At 36.8% G+C, this 20,346-nt stretch overlaps 3 protein-coding genes across 4 annotated transcripts in view; all 3 read left to right on the forward strand.

The window, feature by feature from the left end:
• Nucleotides 1-1,083: 1,083 nt before the first annotated feature.
• LOC106950145 (structural maintenance of chromosomes protein 6) lies at nucleotides 1,084-15,129 on the forward strand. 2 transcript variants are annotated; one of them, XM_015036794.1, is made up of 27 exons: nucleotides 1,084-1,188; nucleotides 1,525-1,677; nucleotides 2,366-2,501; nucleotides 2,880-2,985; nucleotides 5,095-5,231; nucleotides 5,323-5,384; nucleotides 5,525-5,605; nucleotides 5,766-5,867; nucleotides 6,256-6,375; nucleotides 6,520-6,618; nucleotides 6,845-6,991; nucleotides 7,434-7,522; nucleotides 7,614-7,778; nucleotides 8,062-8,240; nucleotides 8,358-8,559; nucleotides 9,362-9,476; nucleotides 9,708-9,868; nucleotides 10,095-10,230; nucleotides 10,426-10,506; nucleotides 10,605-10,775; nucleotides 11,239-11,376; nucleotides 11,968-12,113; nucleotides 12,247-12,372; nucleotides 12,552-12,657; nucleotides 13,866-14,018; nucleotides 14,631-14,728; nucleotides 14,937-15,129. In XM_015036794.1, exons 2-27 carry the CDS (start codon nucleotides 1,543-1,545, stop codon nucleotides 15,022-15,024), a joined length of 3,279 nt encoding a protein of 1,092 aa, XP_014892280.1. In that variant the 5' UTR covers nucleotides 1,084-1,188; nucleotides 1,525-1,542; the 3' UTR covers nucleotides 15,025-15,129. The 2 variants fall into 2 exon arrangements, with proteins under 2 accessions (XP_014892280.1, XP_014892281.1); XM_015036795.1 differs by lacking the exon at nucleotides 1,084-1,188 and having other exon boundaries at nucleotides 1,195-1,677.
• Nucleotides 15,130-16,768: 1,639 nt separating this feature from the next.
• Nucleotides 16,769-18,369, forward strand: LOC106950147 (uncharacterized protein C1orf115). The gene is made up of 2 exons (XM_015036799.1): nucleotides 16,769-17,141; nucleotides 18,144-18,369. Exons 1-2 carry the CDS (start codon nucleotides 16,875-16,877, stop codon nucleotides 18,279-18,281), a joined length of 405 nt encoding a protein of 134 aa, XP_014892285.1. The 5' UTR covers nucleotides 16,769-16,874; the 3' UTR covers nucleotides 18,282-18,369.
• Nucleotides 18,370-19,707: 1,338 nt separating this feature from the next.
• Nucleotides 19,708-20,346, forward strand: part of tmem18 (transmembrane protein 18) — a 6,212-nt gene continuing 5,573 nt past the window's right edge. Inside the window, exons 1-2 of the mRNA XM_015036798.1 lie at nucleotides 19,708-19,898; nucleotides 20,017-20,134. Coding sequence (XP_014892284.1) covers nucleotides 19,806-19,898; nucleotides 20,017-20,134 — 211 coding nt within the window. The 5' untranslated portion in view covers nucleotides 19,708-19,805. The remainder of the gene's footprint in view (nucleotides 19,899-20,016; nucleotides 20,135-20,346) is intronic.

Below are 20,346 nucleotides of genomic sequence, written 5' to 3' on the forward strand. Positions count from 1 at the left end.
TTAAATGCAGAGCTGAATCCTTTTTGTCACTTATATGACTCCCTCTCAGTAATTAGGGTCAAGGGTGTTGCTGTTAATAAAATTGCATCTCACTAAACAACTCGATTTGTGCAGAAATTCAGGAGAGAGGTTTAATTGCTGGGAAGAAAGAACACATGAAGAATGAGGTGTTTTGGATATCTGTGAAGATGTGCACAAAAGTAGCCACTTCAAAAAAAATTTGATAAAGTTATTCTCTGTGACAAAGACCCCTTTATACCATCTGAGATGTTTTGAAAAAAAAACTTTCCAAAGGAAAAAGGTGAACACAACCATGATTTGAATGCATCTCATGTTGACAGAAATTAGTCTGAATTAGATAATCGAAGCTAATTGCCTGAGCTTCCATTATCCAAGGGAGTGGGATTATTTACAATTTTGCCTATAAAAACGCTGCCTTCAGGAAAAGAATTGGATCGACGATTCAGGAGGACAATGCTTTTCCTCCTGACACTGTGCCACAATGCAAAAATGGCAAGAAAGTGGCTAAGATATGAAAATATTGCAACTCGGGGGTCAGACAGAAAATTCCTAAGATATTAATTAATCTATTTCAAAATCTGTTAATAACTTTGATAAACTTGATTTATTTCTTAACAAAAGGCTGTGTGAAATATGATCCAAAAGCCATTGAAGTTCAGGAGATTAATAAAACATCTGAGAACACTAAAGCAGTAAAGTTGGTAAAAAATAAATCTAATTTTCATTTTAAAATATTTTGTCACTGTAAATTGAGTGAATAAAATTATGGTGTACCCTATTGTACTCACAAATTAGATAGAAACAGGAAGTTGAACTAAAATAAAAATTCACAACTAGGTCCTTCATAAGAAAAGGTCTGCATGCCTTCTCTGAAGGGTGGTAACAAAAATTATTTGCACTGCAGTGTTTATGGCATAAACCCCTTTTTCTGAAAAATTCTGCTAAAAACCTTGCGGTATTTCACATCTAACTACTTCCACATACTTTCATCTAGAAATGCCATTTAAAGCCAAAAGATGTAATCATATCCTTCAAATTCATCTGGATGGTAGAAAGGGGAATTTCTTGCACTGTTTGATCTCATCTGTTCTCGCGATGTTTTGTTGGAAATAGCGCGAATTCGATAGACACCGGTTCGGTGTTTTGTTGCTGAGCCACACAAACTAGGTAAGAGGTCAGCCCATACGTTAATTAACGTCTTTCCTTTGTTACTCTTAATAGCATAAAGTCAATTACAATGCGCCTAGCAGCTTCTTTAATAGATAACCCTCGTCTATTTTTGTTTAGCGGGCAAGGTTAATTAGCCACACAAGCTAACTGGCTGCAATAATATATAAAGTATACCTGTGGCAAAAGAAATGCTAACATTTCACTCCTAATAACCGACGGAACGAGTCTCACTAAATGGGAGTACAGTGGCGGGATGAGACGCGCTTAAAAAAAAGCTAATTCTTACTTAATGCTAGTCATTTTTTTCTTTCGGTTTCGTTTTGTCCTTAAAAGTGAGGTCGGGTGTCCAACATGTCGAAGCGAAGAAACACAGCTGTTAGGGAAATCCCAAACAAACGTCTCCGACCCGAGAATGGTGAAAATGAGGACGACGAGGATCAGGATATTGCTGAAAGTGAGCAGGGAGACTCCGCTCTGAGTAAACGGGTAGGTAATATTACTTCTATGTTTTTCTGCAGTGTATTTTGGGGGAACTGTATGTACTAGACTAACATGAAGTAGCTCATTAACGAAGAAGTTGAGGAAAAATGATATGTGTGTCGAAGTGGATTATCTTAAAAGTGCGGCATGCATTTCTATAAGAGGGCTCCAGAATACATCATAGCAGAAATTATAGCTGCTAATCTATCTTTTGGTCTATGTTTCTAGCAGCTTTACACTTCCAGTTTTTGCTCATTATTCTGAGCATATTCTCTTAAACTCAGATAAATTGCACGTAGAGCTAATGTAAACATTTAGTTTACATTAATTATGCTGCAGATTGTGATTTAACTTTATCCCTGGGCTTTGACTGGGTTTTTCTGACACATGAGTATGAGAACTGGCATACCATTTACTATATGGCAAAATCTTCTTATGAAATTTGATTGCATTAGACTTTCTTTATGTTATGAGATTAAAAATAACTGTTGATCATGCCAACATTTTGAAAAACCATTACTCATTTTCCTTTACTTTCATTTTATTTCTATGTTGGTCTATCACATAAAATGCTACTAAAATTCATTGGAGCTTGGGGGCTTAACGTCAAAAAATGTGGAAAGGTTCAAGAAGTATTTCTCAAAGTGCTGAGGAATTAAGACCATAAGCCCTCTCATTAACTTTTTGTGTATAGTTTCAGTGTTCTGGTGATGTGGTGAGTGATGCAGGGATAGTGGAGAGCATCACTCTGAAGAACTTCATGTGTCACTCACTTCTTGGACCATTTGCATTTGGTTCCAATGTCAACTTTGTTGTTGGTAATAATGGAAGTAAGTCAACATCTATAATGTTTGAAATGTCTTTAATTGAATCAATCTTTTGGAGATAATGTTCTGGATAAATTAAAATTAATATTTCAAACAGTATTTTTTACACAATATAACTTCGGGTTTACAGATTATCTTAATGTGTAGTTTGTTACTTTAAACAAAGGGCATTTGCTTGTCAGCATTTCATTACTAAGTAAGAGTACAAGTAGATGTTTCTGCGTGAGTCGATCACACATGACACTTGACAGTCTCTAAGCCTTATTGGATTCCTGTCGTGGTTTAAACTTGACAATGTAGATCAGCTACCTTTTTACAATACCCGTTGTTTGTCTTTGATTTTCTCTAACTTCTGATCTGTATGCAAACTGTTTGTAACAGGTGGGAAAAGTGCCATTCTGACAGCTCTCATAGTTGCGTTAGGAGGGAATGCACAGGCTACAAATAGAGGATCCTCCTTGAAGGGTTTTGTGAAAGAAGGAGAAAGGTAAAGATTTACCAAATGTATAGTTTTTATGCATTTGATGACACCGTGTAAAAGCCTAGCATGCTCTTTGATCCACAGAATAATCTATTCTTTTATTTTTCAATACCATTTCTCAGTGGGGAAAGAAAATGTCACTTTCAGCAAATTAAATACTGGTACCACTGCTGTTAATACTTTGTACCATCCACTTTTGCCAAAGCGCCAAATCTTATTCTTCACCTATGACAAATAGGAGCATATAGACCTCTGCTCCCTCCCTGCCATTGCCTGCCCTGCTTGCTCTGTTTTTGTCCTGTCTTTCTTTGCACATCCTCCGAATCTACAAATTATGGATCTGGTCAACCGGTCTCTCAATGCAATTCATCAAATTTTCTCGATGAGAAGACTGGGCACAGGAGAGCCCTCTTGTCCTGCAGGGACACGCCTGGCGGGATACACCTGGATTTATTCTGCTGTTTGGAGCTTGCGGATACCTGGCTTATCGACAAATTTGTGACAGACTTTGGCGAACTAGCGAACACTCAGACTGTTGGCGTGGACAGAGACGAGGACTCTAAAACTCACTAACCCAATGGAATCGATCTTGGAGAAGTTGCTAGTTTCGGCTCAGTGGAACGACCAAACTAATTTGGATGATTGGGAACTGAGATGTATCGGAGAGACTTTAGGAAAGATTGAAATGTATAATCTTCCCGACCGAAGACATTCTGTTTCTGAATTGGCTTTCCCCATGTTGCCTTGGATGGATCAATGAAGGGCTGCATATTTCCAATCTCCTTGAAGATATGGAAACATAATGCTTCTTCCCACCTCACCCCCTCCTGTTATCCATACAGCTGTGGAGCTGAGCGCTCCCAAGGACGTTCCTTGATAACAACACCTTTATCGGACCTCTGCCAGGAGACTGAGCAACGTGGTTTGTAGGCCCTGTGATGTCACCACCTTCACTCATGTCTTTGTTTTCCCCTTTGTTTTGTCTGAGTGTTGCCATCTGCCCTAATGTGTCCTTTCCTCTTTTTTATTTTATTTTATTTAGTCTACTTGTTATAAACTGTAGAGTACTCCTTATTTAACCCAGTCTATTTTACTGATATTACTAATTGGTCTATTAGTAATATCAGAAATTGTGGAGAACACACTATTTAGATCATACAGACTCACTTTTAACCCAGAAAATGAATTAGATTACATTAGTCACTCTTTAGTCGATTTTATCAGAAAAAATAGAGTACTCAATATTTAGATGCAGCGACCAGAAGCCCAGAGGACACTTTTGGATCAACATTGTTAGACTATTTTTCAGACTCCTGTTCTCCCAACCCAGAAATGGAATTAGACCAGACGAGACTTAGCAACCCTGATAGGAGCACCTAGTTTACATACTTCAGATCAACATTAGATTCTTTTTCTTTTTTTGCTCTTTCCTTTGGTTTGTTGTTTTGATTGTATTTCCTTTTAATTCTTGTAAAGCACTTTGTATTGCCTTGTTGCTGAAAATGTGCTATATAAATAAAATTACCTTTATCTTTACCTTTGACCATTCCCTCTTGCTCAGTCTCCTGAAGCCACCAAATGCTAATGGACTCTGATAATTTAGAGTCAATGATGCCAGGCACTCCAGCAGGTTACCAGGGCCTTTGTAACCACATATTATTCCACTTTGTTTCATACCAGATCCACTAGGAGTGTTAAAATAATTAAAAATATGCCTCAGGTATTTTTGTTTCTTTTATTTGTTTGCTTGTTAGAGATACTAATGACTGCTATAACTGATTTTGTTTAAAAATAATTGCATAAATTGTTTCTGCCAGTTTTACATTAAAGATTGAATTGTTATAAAAACTCTTCAGTATGACCTAGATAAAGGTATTATCTAAAAAAAAAACGTAATTTAATATTTTGCTATTATTCTGAGTTGGAATTTTATTGTCTTTTCTAAAGTCCTGTCTAATTAGAGGTTCTTTATCTTTTATCGGGTTTTCAAAGTCAGATTTTTGTTTACTTGCTTTACAAACCACATAAGCCAGTATGAAATATTAAACTTAAAAGCAATTTTGAATTCTAAAAATTACTCAAGAAATTTTCAAATGCTTTATTCTTTTTGATCAGTTCTGCTGATGTGTCAATAACCCTGCGTAACAAAGGGAGAGATGCTTACAAGCTCGACGTGTATGGCCCGGCCATCACCATAGACCTACGAATAACACGGGAAGGGCTGAGAACCTATAAACTGAAGAGTAACGGAGGTAAACACTTGAGGGGTTTTTAGATTCCTCTGTTTTTGGATTTGCAGGGAAAATCTAATCATTGAAAGCCGTTCTTTTTATCCTCTGATAGGTCAGGTCATCTCTACCAAAAAAGAAGAGCTCATTTCCATCTTGGACAATTTCAACATTCAGGTAAGTTGGACATCTAAATACGTCAGAATGTTGGCACCAACAGGTGTATTTTTCCACCCAGGTGAGGTTGTGTAACTGATAGTCCTGTGTTACAGCAAAATCTGTGATCTTTTTTTTTTTTTTTTGCTTTTCTTTTCTAGGTTAACAATCCTGTGTCAGTTCTCACACAGGAAATGAGCAAATACTTCCTGCACTCTAAAGGAGAAGGAGACAAGTATAAGGTCTGTTTAGAGTAGTTAATATTCTATCTTAGTTAGTAGTCTGTCTTGACACAGCGTTAGTTGTAAATCTTGGCCTCAATTTTGTTGTCATTTGGATCTAGCTGTTTTCTTTTTCTGCAAGTAAAATCAAATGTACATCTGTTTTTTTTTTTCCTTACAGTTTTTCATGAAGGCTACACAACTAGAGCAGATGAGGGAGGACTTTATTTATATCAAAGCCACCAAGCAAGTCACAGAGGAGAAAGTCGAGCAGCATGGAGAAGTACGGCTCGGTTTCACCTACAAGTTTTTATTTATTAGAACTTTTTATTAGTAATATGTCAAATTATTTTACTGTATTTTTTTAGGTTTTGGTAAGAATTTTTTGTATCTTAAGTTTAGTTTTAACTTAATTTTTTTTTTGACTAAGTGAGATAAATATTGTCCACAGTTATTTATTATGATCTTAAGTCATATTAATGGACTTACTGGGCCATGAACTAATTCATTTCATTGTCAAGGATCTTCAGAAATTCATGAAAAAAATTAATATAATTTTTACCTCTTTAAATTAAAGTGTAACAAAACATTAAACACTTTGTACAGTCTTATAACAGTATTGTTATTAGAATTATTATTATTATTACTGATATCATTTGTTTTGTTTTCAGTGTTTGAAAGACTTGAAGCGTAAATACCTTGAAAAAGAGGACCGGTACAAGAGCTTAGCTTCACTTGGGGAAATGCACACCAAACTGGAAGAATTGCAGAAACAAATGGCTTGGTCCTTGGTCAGTGTTTTTCTTCTTTCTTTTTTATATATATATATATATATATATATATATATATATATATATAATTTTTTGTGTAAGTAGCATGAATCCCACTCTATGTAGGATTTGTATTTAGTAAACCCAGTGACTTGAATCTTTCAGGTGACTGAAATGGAAAGAGAGCTGGAACCAGTAAAGGAGAAGTTACAGGCAGACAAACGTTCCACAGAGAAATATGATGAAAAGGTTGATGAATGGAAGGTAGGATATGTCTTTTGTTTTTTTTAAAAACAGTATTTAAATGTCAGTCAACGGTAAAAAAAAAATAAATAAATCTCCTGAACCTTTCTTTCCCGCTTTATTTTGGATCTTAATGATGACCTGTTGGACCTTTTGCTCATTTTACTTAAATCAATAATTTAGTCTTTAAATGTAATAGTTATTGACTCCAACCTTCTTGTCTTTTGTAACGTGTATGTTTTTACAGAATAAGGTTGAGCAGTCTGAGAAAAAGTATAAACAAATTCAGGAACAGCTGGAGGGAATCACTCAGCAAGTCCAGGAGCTGCAGCCTAAATGTGCTGAGCTTAAGGCTGAAGCCCAGAAACGCAACAGCCTTCTCAAGTCCTGCGAGGTCAGAGTCTGACTGAGCATTGTTTTACACACACTTTTGTGTTTTCTGTTTTCACTGGTGCTCAGCTCCAGATGGTACAAATCTGTTACAGAAGCAAAGAAAGTAAATCTATCAGCAGCAACTCATGATAAACTGTTTCTCTACTATATGTTTGTGCATTTTCTTCCCACAGTTGCCTTTTGCTACAAAACAAAATTCAAGACTGACTCTTATTACCCAAGTTTCTTCAAAGATTTGTTGTAGATTCTGATCGTGTGGGCAGGAAGGATCTCCTGTAGCTGTTTGTGTTACAGCGGTTCAGAAGAAAGAGCTGTTTCAGCATTTTTACAAAACACTGTTTATTTGGCCAATCCAGCTCATTAGGAAGTAATTAGGAATTACATGTTTATTTAATTTTTTTATTTTGATGCAGGGAAGTCATCCTGTTTTTTCCTCTCTTCAGCTCACTGTCCATAGGTGTAGAACTAACCTCAGGGACCTGGAAAAAGACAAAGCCCAGCTGACTTCACGTATAAAGGATCTGACTCTGAGGTGTGAGCGTTGCTTACAGTCTTCTTTATAAACCATATGACTGGTGGGTTTATTTTTGTTCTCCTTTCTGATCACCTTTTAATTTCTGTAGCATCAGCCAAGCAACTGGAGCAGAGAGCCAGGCGAGGGCAGAACGCATGGCGCGGATTCAAGCCGAGCAGGAAAACCTCGATCTTCACATTTCCACTCTAGGTCAACAGATTGACCTGTTTCAACATGCCAGCAACCGTGCCAAAGAAGAACAAGGCAAGATGAAGTATGTAAACGGAAAAAGACATTATTTATGCTATTCTTTCTGGATATTATATAGTAAAGGTTTCAGTAGAACTAAAAATTGACATTTTCATGTCAATGTTTCAGGTCAGGCTGATATATGTAAATACAATCAACAAGATTCACCCATCTGCATGCTAATAGATAAACGAACTCCAATTTTCAACACATTTACTTCTTTTGGGGTGAAATAAATTCTGTTGGATATGTTTGTTTCACAGTCTAAAACTTTATCATGTCAAATCAATTGTTCTTTACCTTTCCAGAATGGAGTATAATGGGCTCAAGAAATCCATCGAAGCAAACAAAAGAAAACTACAGACCATGAAGAGCAGTCGCTCAAATCGACTTCGGCGTTTTGGAGAACATATGCCTGCATTGCTTAGTGCTATTGAGGAAGCTAACAGCAAAGGCCACTTCAGACACAAACCTCGAGGACCTCTGGGTAGAATTTGGTTTCTCGTTTTCAGTGGCTTGTCTTGATTGTTAAAGTCAGAAAACAAGCATAATGGCTAGAGAAAGCCTGCTTTACCCTTACTTACTTATTTATTCCACTCTGCAGGTTACCTTATAGGTCTGAAGGATCCAGAGCTGGCATTGGCTGTGGAAGTATGTCTTAAATACCTGCTTATGGCCTTCACATGTGACAACTATGATGATGAAAAGGTTCTAAAGAGCCTCATGGCTAAAGTGTACAGATCTGGTCAAAGGCCAACCATCATCACCAGTCAATTCCTCCACCATGTCCATGATACAAGAAGAAGGTGAATACATTTCATTCCAGACTCATTCGTTTATTCTTCCTCTTTATAAATATGGTGCTTTCAAGCCACATTAATTGTGATGCTCTATGGCAAAAAAGCTATTTGTTTAGATGTATTTTAACTGTTTGGGAACATGAGGTTGCTTGTCTATCAGCTGTGAAATAGCCAAACATACAGGTCCAGCCAAATAAATTACAGAATCATGAAAAGGTTTTTATGTAATTCAAATCAAAAAAAGAAACTCATTATTGCATAAATTATTTACAGACACATTTTTTTGTTTCTGTTAATGATTAAGGCTTATAACTGATCTTATAAAAAAGATGTCTTGTAATTAATACAAGATATGTCTCGTGTTAATTATTGACGTGTACTCTTCAGTGATGTAGTTATTGTTATACGTGTGGTTTGTTACGTTAGTTTCTTGGTTTTGACTTTTCCTGCAGGTGTAGAAGCAGACTTCTAAGGTGTTATCTTATGTACCTTTTCTTTCTCTCCTCTACTCTTATCTGTGATCCCGGTTAAACTTTTCCTCCACCTTCCTATCTATTTTTCCCTTTCTTTGTTCCGTCTCTATGTCCAGTTCATTTGAAATAAGCCCAAAGGAATGTATAATATATATTTTTTAGTATTATATATACTATAAAGTGGAGCATTATAGCAAAAAACTGTAATCCTCCACTTGTGAAAGTAAATCTGTTGGACTTCACACTGGCACAATTCTGCCACAATTCCAGACAGGACTTGTTAAAAAAGAAAAGTTGACGATTTTATTGACCTAACATCGGTTTATTTTTTTTAGGGCTGTGAATCATCCCCAGTATCCCTCTGTGCTTCAAGCTCTGGACATTGAAGACCCCATTGTGGCCAACTGCCTCATTGATCAAAAAAACATTGAGAGCATTCTTCTTATTAAGGTGAGAAGTCTTTCGTCCAGAGTGAATGTCCTACTGTCTTCACTGCGTGTTCAGACAGCTTTAGTTAGACTTGGATAAGTCCAACTGAACCAAACATCAGCTGTGTGTCCTTTTATATAAAAGATTATCTGTAAGAAGGTTTTGGTATTTTTCCCTTAAAACTGAAACGTGTCAACAAAACGGTAAGTGTTGTTTTTTTCTTATTTGCATTCGTTTTGTGTGTGTTGTCAGAATCGCACAGAGGCTCGAAGAATAATGCAGGGCAAGAATCCTCCAGCTAACTGCATCCAAGCCTTCTCTAAGGATGGTGACCAGATCTTCACTAACCGTAATTACTCTTCTGATCAGACAAGACCAAACTACCTCTCAGGGGATGTTGAGGAAGAAATCATGTGAGTTTCTTATATGCTCTCTAAGCATGCTTCTTTTTTTTTTTCGTACAACATAAACACTACATATTTACCTAAATGTGAAAATAAAAAAATCAAAGCAGTAACAAATTGACTCCAGTTATTCAGAGTTTTATCTATACCTTTTTTATCTAAAAGACTGTGCTTTACCATTCTTATACCCTCTTTCTTTTTCTTTCCCTTTCCTGTTTTCTGTTTTTCCCATCAGGCATTTAGAGAGAGAACTGGAAAACCAGGCAGGTCAGGAAGCTCGTTTCCAGCAACAAATGAGAAAGTTGGATGAAGACATCAAACACAATGAGGGACTTCTAAGAAAAGTGCTCATGGAGCAAAAGACTACCAAAGTAAATAATTTTCCAAATATTTTTTTCATTATTGTATTCTTCTAATTATTTGCAGAACAATATGAATGGCTTTTAATATAGAGTAATTAAAATAGCCACAATTGTTATGAATAAATTCCAGTATTAAATTTTAAAAATATATTTCTACTTCAAGCTGTATCTAATTTAATGCCTCACTTTGCTTATTTATTTTAGGATAAGGCCACAAAGCTCCAGCTTGAGTTGACAGACCTAAAGAACGTAGAAGAGCCTCAGTCAGAGGACCTCAGGCCACTGGTAGGAACAGATCACGTTCCTGCCTTCACACATACGTAAAAACCTTCAGCTGTGTTGCAGGCTCGTAGTGTTAAACTGTTATATTTTGACTGTCTCAGGAGGAAGAGCTTCAGGAGATTGTTGCAAAGATTTCATCCAAGCGTGCCGAGTACGAGGAAGCTAAAACCAAAATGGCCAACCTGAAGGCAGATTATGACAAGGCAGACCAGGAATACAAGCAGCACAAAGAGAACATAAGCACCATCACGGAGGAGGCTGATTCAGTCAAGGTAATGATTCTGGGTGGAGGCAGACAAAAATGACTTAAGGGGTCTTCAAAAATTACCTGCATATCCTTTTAATGTGGTTTTTGCGGTGGGTAATTCCAAATATTTTAGTTTTAAATTTACATATGTAATGTATCTTTACTACATGTTTCTTTATTATTCACAACGGTAAACTTTGAGCTTGTTTCAAGATAAAGTAACGTGTGAAAACTTTATTTTCAGATATACTCCACAGGTTTTTTTTTTTTCTTTGCTTTTACTCTCTCCACCGGCCTAAGTTAGCTGTTGGAACAGAGACCCTATTGTTCATGCGATGTCTCAGAAAATGCATATTCTGAGTCGTTGTTTTGCATATGAAAATATCATCATTTAAATATCAGCTGTATGACTTTGTGACCTGGCGCGGTCAGCCAATTCATTCATGTTGTCTCTCACTTTATTTACGCTGCTTCTTGTTCTACTGCAGGACGAGCTGAGTAAAACTGACCAGGAGGTGATGAAGTGCAAACATCACAAGAAACACTACGATGACAAGCGCAGTGCCCATCTCCGCAACATTCACACTCTCGAAGCTCAACTTAAAAACAAGGAGGCAAACCTTGCGGTACGCGAGATTGTCAGTGTATGGTTATCGATTGTTAACAAGTGGCTGCGAGACAACTGGGTGTCCAGATGGTTTAAAGCAAAAAATAAAATTAAATGGTTTCAACTACAGTTAGTTTAGACACAGGGATAAAAGCTAAGCAATGTTTTAAATGTTGTACTACTTTTTTTTCCCCTTTTTTTTTTTTAACTGAAAATCTTAAGTATTATTGTTTTAAAAAAAAACAACAACACAGACATCCCTGAACTACTCCAAGCCCGATATCCAATACCGCTGCTGCATGTATGAAACGTTCTGTTACCGTCATTGTAAACCAGTTGCACACATAAAGACTATATGCTGTATATAGTCTTTAGATCACGTATAAAGACAAATTAAATACATGATTAGTCTGATGACTTGACCCCTTAGCTACAGCTTACGTTGTTTTCCTCAGATGAGCATTTCTTGTTGCTCATATTAACCTCTCGTTTCTGTTTCTCCTTTGTTTTCATGCTTTGCAAACTGGTTGTCTTGGCGACACTCCACACGCCACAGCTTTTTTTTCTGTTTTTTTTTTTTTTTGTAACAGCTGCCTTTTTCTCAACTTAGGCCTCCGTCGCTAAGGCCTCTGAGATTTGTCCAGAACGCCTTGAAGTCCGTCGAACTGCCAAAAGCATTGACAGTGAAATTAATCGTCTCAAAGTCAAGATCTCAACTCAGCAGGAACAGCAAGGGGACCGCGAGGAGATTGTGAGGTAATAGCTTCATGTTTTACAATTTGGGAACCATTGCAGTGTACAATTTCCACTTTTACTTGACAGAATGCAGTTCTGACAACACACCAAAATACTAGTCCTCCTAATTTTGTTTTTACACTCTTTTGTCAAGGCAATATCATGAGGCTTTAGAGAGCTACAAGAATATGTCTCAGCAAATGAGGAGCCTGAACAGCTTCATCAGAAGTCTGGATACCGTCATGAACTACAGGCTCCAGGTTTACGCTGATCTCAGAAAGTAAGTCACGAGGACGCCTTTGTTCATTAAGCAGTGATGCACTACACTGCACTAAGAGCATTTTCTTTGTACTTCCACAAGAAAAATATTAATTAGCTTTTGTTTTAGATACTCTTATTTTTCCTCTGGAAGCTTTTTTTTTTTTTAATTATTTACGATTGTTCATTTTTCCACATTAGGTTCCTCTCAGCACGTTGTAAATACTACTTTAATAGTATGCTGGCACAGAGAGGCTATAGTGGAAGCATGACGTTTGACCACAAGAATGAGACCTTGACCATCTCGGTAAGCAGCTTTCGTTTGTTCGCTTCAGCCTCAAGTTGGTATTCAGAAAGAGATGCACCAAGAGATTGGCGCTGCTTGTTAGGCTCATGAATCTTTTTCACTGTTTTTTCAAGGATCAGCATCAGAGATATTAGGGAACCACTGGTGTCAACTATGTTCTAACTTTGCTTTTGTCTTAAAACATTTTTAAAACCCCCTTTTTTTTTCTCAGAAATTTTCCTCACACAGAAGTAGAATGAGATTGCCTCTGATCTTTATAAGTATAGCTCAAAACATGAGAATATCTAAAAATGCACAAAATATCAGAATGAAACTAATATGTTGCATAAATTTATTACAGGTTGAAATATTTCAAGTCTTTACTTCTAGTAAATTAGAAGCCATAATCTTACTGAATGCATGAATTACTACCTTGATGTTGCATTGAGGTGATTAACCTGTGGTTCTGCTGAGGAGCGGTGAAAGTTAGTGACGGTTTTTATTATCTGATCATTAGCATAATCCACAACAAATGGACATAATCCACAACAAACTCTGATGTATTTCACTCTGCGTTCAATGAAGTGATGAGTTTCAGATTCTGATTTAAGCTCGGTTCAGCAGGAGCGACCACAAATTTGACTCTGTGGGAGTCGCCATTGATAAGGCAGATGGAAAATTAACGGAACAAGTTGCTCTGGTCCCATTCCCTTCCCATGACATCTGTGGAGCTGACCTAAAGCGCTACTAACCAAACAAACAGGCTCTTGCTGTTTGTTAGTCTTTTCTTTGGATTGGCCGTACTGAAAGGACATTTTGTTGTGCTTCTGTACAATGACAATAAATGCATTCTGATTCTGAAAAAAGTGACAAAAGGATCAAATGCAGACACAATTATTTTGATCTTTTATTACTTGTAAGTACTTTAAACTTTCATAGCAGAAAGACTAGAAAATTGTAGGTGCTAATCCAATATCCTGGTTGATATACCTACATTTAATTATAAGCATATATATTTTTAGCATTTTCTTTTGTTTGTTTCAGTTGTGAAGTCTAACTACAGTTAACACAATACGTTTTTGACAGTTTTGGCCACTGCTTTTTACAAATTAAGTCACTAATTCTAAAACACTTTCTTGATCCCAAAGGGAAATTCAATAAATAAAATGACCTCAGGCAAGGAATTTTCTGTACGAACCTGACATAGTCGATTTTTATTTTTTTCTTAGGTGCAGCCTGGCCAAGGAAACAAAGCGGATTTGAATGACATGCGATCTCTGTCTGGAGGCGAGCGCTCCTTCTCCACCGTTTGTTTTGTCCTCTCTCTCTGGGCAATCACAGAGTCGCCTTTTCGCTGCCTTGACGAGTTTGATGTTTACATGGTAATGTCATACGGTTTTATTGACATTTGTTGTGTGTTTGTATGTCATTTATGTGTCATGATGACAAGGGGAGGGCAACATGAACTATATCTACTTTTTCATGCGTTAGGCCCAACATAAAAGACGCCCGATATGTCTACAAGTTCAGAACATAGCTGGCTAACAAAGTTTACTTTGTATCATTTAGTAATTATACATCTGATCAAACAGACATCACATGTGTGGTTCATCCCTCCTTACATTTCATCCATTTACTGTCTGGCTTTTTCTGGTGCAGAATTATAGTGCATGTCTCACGTCGATGACATTAAAGTCGGATAAATTGCAACGTGACTTCTCAGTCTGCAGACGCTTTGAAAACTATTGAGTGTGTTTGATTTAGTACCACATGGAAGTGAGACAAATCTGACCTTTTTTGGGGGGGCAGGGGGGTGAGATGATTGGCCGTGCATAATGCAAAATGTTTCTTTTAATATAATAAAAAGTCATCATTATGATTATTAAAATAAATTATTAGCCAATTTATCTCTAACTTACCAGAATTTGCAGCATAACTTGATCTAGGATGGAAAAAAAAATGAACTTGACTCTGTTCCTCTTTTGCTCTTTTAGGACATGGTGAACAGGAGGATATCGATGGACATGATGCTGAAAGTAGCTGCCAGTCAGCGCTACAGACAGTTCATTTTCCTCACGCCCCAGAACATGAGGTAACCATCGGAACCATTTCTGTTTATGCAACGCAAATCAATTCCACCCACACCTTTCGACTTGTCTTACTTTCTCGTGTCTTAAATGGTGTATGGCAGAACCGCTTAACTGAAATGACACTACTTTAAGAACTTTGTCTGATTCTTTTAAAAGTACTAAGCAGCTTAAAATCTTGTCAATATTTTTGTTGCTTTCTTTCCTGCTCAGTTCTCTTCCCGTGAGCAAAACCATCCGTATCCTCCGCCTAAAGGACCCTGACCGAGGGCAGAACAACTTTCGCAGTGAAGACCAGTAATACTCTCCATTGCAATGTTGAATTTGGTAATGTAATGTAACATGTTCAATTCGTAAAATGATAATAATAAACAAAACAAAAAATAGCTGCATTACTTATAAATGAGACATAGCCGCTAAAGAGTCTATTTTCATAAATATGGCCACATAATGCTGCTTGCAGCTTTAAAGTCGAGGTTATGATCAATGCAACTGCTTGAACCAGAACAAGTTACAGCTTCAGTTTCTGGAGCCCAGTGGCATCTAGTGGTGAAATACTGACACCACAAAAAAAAAAAATAAAAATATATATATATATATATTTTTATATATAAATTGCCTGTTTATATTTCTAAAGTAAAGTTTGTTTGTTTTTTCTGTAATAGTATACAGTTTTTCAGTTTTGCCCCTTAAGATCTCATTTGTTTCATGTAAAAGCTATTGTATAAAGGATTGTTTGATAAAAAAAAAAATGGCAAATTTGATTTAAGATGTATACAATGTTGCACAGTTTTCTTATGTTGGCTACGTAAGAAATAAGGTCTGAAATGCAAACTGTTTGAAAAGTTAACTTTTAAGCTTTTAATGTTAATTACTATTTTGTATTTTACTTGTAATTATTTAAAGACGATTTTGGTGGTGCCTACACGTCTAAATTAATTGAATTTTTTCACCTTTTCACTTTAAAAATTGTACAGATTTTGCAGCAGAGAGAAGTTTTGTAGTTTTTAGGTTTTTCAACGTGACTTTCAACAGGTCCTTGTACTTTCTGCACAAGTACGCTTCTCTTACGGCTGCTGTTAAAAGTGAATGATAAACTTTTACGTTATAGCATAAAGTAAAAATTGCTGCTAGTTTTGTATCATTTTGCCATCAGTTGTTAAAAAGGTTGGTCACATTTCAGATTTGTAAAATCTCTTATTTGTAGCATTTTCTTCAGGCTCATTTCTATTCAGTGGATGCATAATTTATCTCAGGTTAAATATTTTTGAAGACACAAAACAATAAAGTTTATAAACTGTTCTGCAAATGTGTATTGGTGTTTTTGCCCCCTCCCTTTGGAATACTTCTGACTGGAAGAAATACAGAGATGCAAAACTCAGGTAGAAAAATTTCTTTACAGGATAACTTTTTATGATGCCGTTTGTCAAAAGCCAGAGACCAGAACTTAACTTTTTGGCCCCAAGCGAAAAATGCCGTGTTTAAAAACAAACGACACATTCGTCTGTACACACTTGTTACCTGTGGTGAAATGTCATGATTGTGTCATGCAGTCCATTTCTTCAGAATGAAGGGGAAACTGGTCAGCGTAGGTGGGAAAATTAAGAGAGCTAAACAACAATAATGGAAGAAAACCAGAGATTTTAAAATACTTTAGACTTGTGAGGCGTTTTACCTTAAATAAGGACAAACTAGTATATTGTTTTTGGATTATTAATATAAACATTTATTAGTTTACTTAAAGGACTCGCATACATTTTTCTTCTGCTGTTAATGGTTTGAAAGCTGTAAAAAATAATTTATTGGTTTTGAATTTATTTTTAGGCAGGTTTAGGAAAAATGCACTAGCCTAATTACGTATATCAATATTAACTCCACTTAGCCTTAAGTCTGGTTGCTACGCTGTATGCTTCAGAATAACGGTCACTTTGATTAAAACGTTGCACTTGACGCTCTTTCGAGGTCAGCCTTGTGATGAGGAGAATGGATTTGCACCTTTAAGGGCTGTGTGCCACCCCACTCCCCAACCCCCAACACCACTGGAATGCATTTCAGCCTGATGCACGTAACACTAGTTGACAACATAGCTGACCTCTCAGAGGAAACTGGTGCTTCTCCTTACATCTCCCAAATTTGCAACCAGGAGACAACATGAAGCCCAAATCCTTTCCATCCCGACTGTTTGACAGGAATTCAGCAGGAGTGTCAGGTGAAAGGAGGAATAGTTGTGCAGCAAAATATCAACGGCATGTTGACTCTGTGGATCAACCACCCTCTGATGACAGCAGTCCAAACGAGAAAGCCAAAAAAGACCTAAACTTTGCCTTTCTGCCAGAGCGCTATGAACCACTGATAGATGACGAGGCTAAAGAAGAGAAGAAAAAGAGGAAGAAAGAAAACTACAAGAAAGTAAAAAAGGTATGTATTGTGTATTTTAGCTCAACTAAAACTGACTGTTACTGTTTAGATATAGCGACAAAAAGGAGTGTGCAGCACACTTTTGAGTTTTAAGTATTTCCATACACAACTGCTAAATTTCGTCTGATGTATTTCGATTATGATTCTTTCACGTCAGATGATATATTAAAAATGGTCAGATGTCTTTGTAGTTTAATAAACCTATTTACAAATTTTGCCCTCATAACCCTGTGGACATAAAGTCAAATAAGTAAAAATAAAATAAAATATAAATATCGATATATTTTATTTATAATGTATTTTATATCTTTAAATCTCAAAGGACAAAAACACATTAAGCAATTGCAATGAATAAAAATAATCAAATAAATGAATAAATAAAAAATCCTATATAGCCACAGCAATCAGATGCTACAATAACTCTGAAGAACCTTGCATGAGTTATAATTGCCAAAGTGACCTCATTCTGAAAAATAAGAGTTGTACTTGCTAAGCACAGGTAATATACAAGATTAAAGTTAAGAAACTGACTTAATCTTTGGCAAAAAATATACTTCTCATTGTGAGATCCAGATCAGGCCTCATTGACGGAGATTTGATAGCTACGGTGTATTTATGTAGCTATCAAATCTACATAAATTTGATAGCTACATATCCAAACTGAAGCTTGTCTGCTTAAAATTTATAGTTCCCTGTTCAGCTCCAGTAGGATAGTTATACTCAGTTCATCCTGTTTCTGCTGCAGCCGGTCAGCCCTTTCCTGTCCAGGATGTGCGAGACAATGGAGTTCTTAGGACGTTTTGTCGTGATGTTGCAGTCAGGACGAAAACGAGCTTCTCTTCCTGCTGCTGTTATTGTGCCACAAAAGAATATATATATATCTCCTTGAAAACTAAGTCTTGTCCTTTTATTATTTTAACCTATTTGTCTGGTAGGGCTAAATTAATGGTGACACCCTTGTGTTGAAAAACAACTTTTTGACGATTTTTCTTCTATATCCAGAATGTTGGGAAGGCACTTCGCACCACCTGGAAGTGTCTGATGCTCGGTCTGTACAACTTCGCCCTCGCCTATTCCACTCCCATCGCAGCGGCAGCAACTTTTGTTCCAGATTTTCACCCCAGCAGAGACAGGACATGAGCTACGCTGCAAGGATGCCGCCTTTGGAGTTAGTTGTAACCTTGGGACCTTGACCAAACTCTCTATGTTTTTTATATTCTTGTATTTTAAAAAAATATATATGTTTTTTTGTGCCTTTTCCCCCCACCCCCACAATTTTGTTGTTTCCATATGTTTAATCAAGTCTCCTGCTGCAGGATAGCAGTAGCAGGTAATGTATTTTTGTGGATATAGATATTTAGAAACTGGAAAAGTTGAACAAAAAATTAACAGTATGTTGTACTGGAACAGGTAGGAAGTGAGAATGCACATTTTCTTTCCAACAGTCTTATATAACTTCATACACCTGACCAAAGATACCGTATATGGAAATGAGCAATAGCACATTTTAGCAATTTTTTTATGCAATTTGTGCCCTAGAATTGCATTAATACACAATTGTTTTAGGTAGTAAGTCTAGAGCAGTGTTTCTCAACCCTGGTCCTCACCGCCCCCCTGCTCTGCATGTTTTAGATGTGCCTCTATTCCAGAACAGCTGATTCAAATGATTGCATGACCATCAAGTACTGCAGAAGCCTGTTAATCACCCAGAGATACAATTCAGGTGTGTGGCAGAAGGGAAATACCTAAAGCATGCAGGACAGGGGGGCGCTGAGGACCAGGGTTGAGAAACACTGGTCTAGAGGGTGCAATATGTTCACATGCTGGGAAATCTCGTAGAAGATGTGAAGTTTAGCAAAGTTGATGAAGAAGTGCAGAGAAGAAGAAGAAGAAGAAGTCCTGTATTTTTATAGTTGAGGAGCTCTGAAGCCAGTTGTGGCAAAGAGGAGCAGGACATGCATGAAAGTGATTAGAAGCATATCTACCTTTAATGACATGCACAAGGACAGTGAAACAGTGGCGAGATAAGTGGTAGGAGTTATAAATTCAAAGTCTGAGAGGTATTACATCAGCGATCATGTCTGAAGGATGAGGTTCTATGAATGATGTCAGAAACTTTTATTGTGCTCTGTAGTGACAACTGTGGTTTGCTTTAGAAAAAGGGAGCCCAGCTCCAGAGCCATTACTATCAGCTGATGGAAGGAAAGAAAATATTTTTTATTGTGCACTCTAAACTAAATGTGTTTTTATGTTACATGTTGAAAATGTATCTTTTGTTAATATAGATTTTAAGACTGTCAGATTTTGTGTAGTAAAAGACAAACCTGTCTCTTGGTCGTACGTGGTGCTTAGCTGCACTATACATTGTATATTAAAACTGATTTAAAAATATTTTGCTTAACTTTTGTCTTTTATTATTCTACCTATTTAATCATTTTGCAGCTGTGTAACAATATATTTTTCTGATTTTCACTGTTTAAACATTTTAAGAACTTTTGTGAAACATAATTAAGACAAAAAAAAGACACTTTTGAAGACGTATTCACGTTTACACTTTGAAGGAAGCCGATTGGCTGTCTGGCTGTGACCTCATCCGCTTCATTCGCATTTCCGTTTTCTTTTACCTTTAGCTAAGCTATACGGTTAGCTTTGTCGTTTTTAAAGATGACAGAACAAAAACCAGAGAATATTAGCTCCATACCCATCGACGGATTCAGTAATTTAAGAATAACGTCGATATGGACGTTTCTAATGTCGGTACGTTTTAATTTTCTTTTGCCAAAATGGCTTGACTAACTAGCTAATCGAGGTGTTAGCCATCTCTGCCTGACTAAAAACAATGACTTATTACAATGCACATTTTGTGTGTTTACAGGTGCAGTGGTCTGAACCATGGCTAATTGGGCTCATAGCATTTCATGTTCTGTGTTTGTTCCTGACTGTAGTAACCTGCAAGTTTTACAGAGCTCAGATCTGCCACTTCCTGGTCATAGGTACGTGTTCTGCAACGTCCCATCAGTATCTAGATCAGTTTCTGGGAAAACTACCGATTGTACATTTGTGTCATCTGAAGCAGAAAAAGCCTATGTCCTTAATAGAGTAATGGCTGATAGATTAAATACAAAAGTAACAAAATGCTGGAAATGAGCAAGTTATTGGCTTCGAAGAATACTCAGGAAAAGTAAACAGGAGGCGCCATAGCAGC

This window comes from Poecilia latipinna, unplaced genomic scaffold (assembly GCF_001443285.1).
Source record: "Poecilia latipinna isolate Pla-1442-1.1 unplaced genomic scaffold, P_latipinna-1.0 Scaffold381, whole genome shotgun sequence".
NCBI lineage: Eukaryota > Metazoa > Chordata > Actinopteri > Cyprinodontiformes > Poeciliidae > Poecilia > Poecilia latipinna.

What these genes read in the sequence shown, in the direction of transcription:
- LOC106950147 (XM_015036799.1), top strand. Translation starts at nt 16,875, where the DNA reads ATGAAGCCCAAATCCTTTCCATCCCGACTGTTTGACAGGAATTCAGCA. An exon ending in ACTACAAGAAAGTAAAAAAG is followed by an intron (nt 17,142 to 18,143) that starts GTATGTATTGTG and finishes TTCTATATCCAG; the next exon opens with AATGTTGGGAAGGCACTTCG.
- LOC106950145 (XM_015036794.1), top strand. Translation starts at nt 1,543, where the DNA reads ATGTCGAAGCGAAGAAACACAGCTGTTAGGGAAATCCCAAACAAACGT. An exon ending in GAAGAACAAGGCAAGATGAA is followed by an intron (nt 7,779 to 8,061) that starts GTATGTAAACGG and finishes TTACCTTTCCAG; the next exon opens with AATGGAGTATAATGGGCTCA. An exon ending in CTCACGCCCCAGAACATGAG is followed by an intron (nt 14,729 to 14,936) that starts GTAACCATCGGA and finishes TTTCCTGCTCAG; the next exon opens with TTCTCTTCCCGTGAGCAAAA.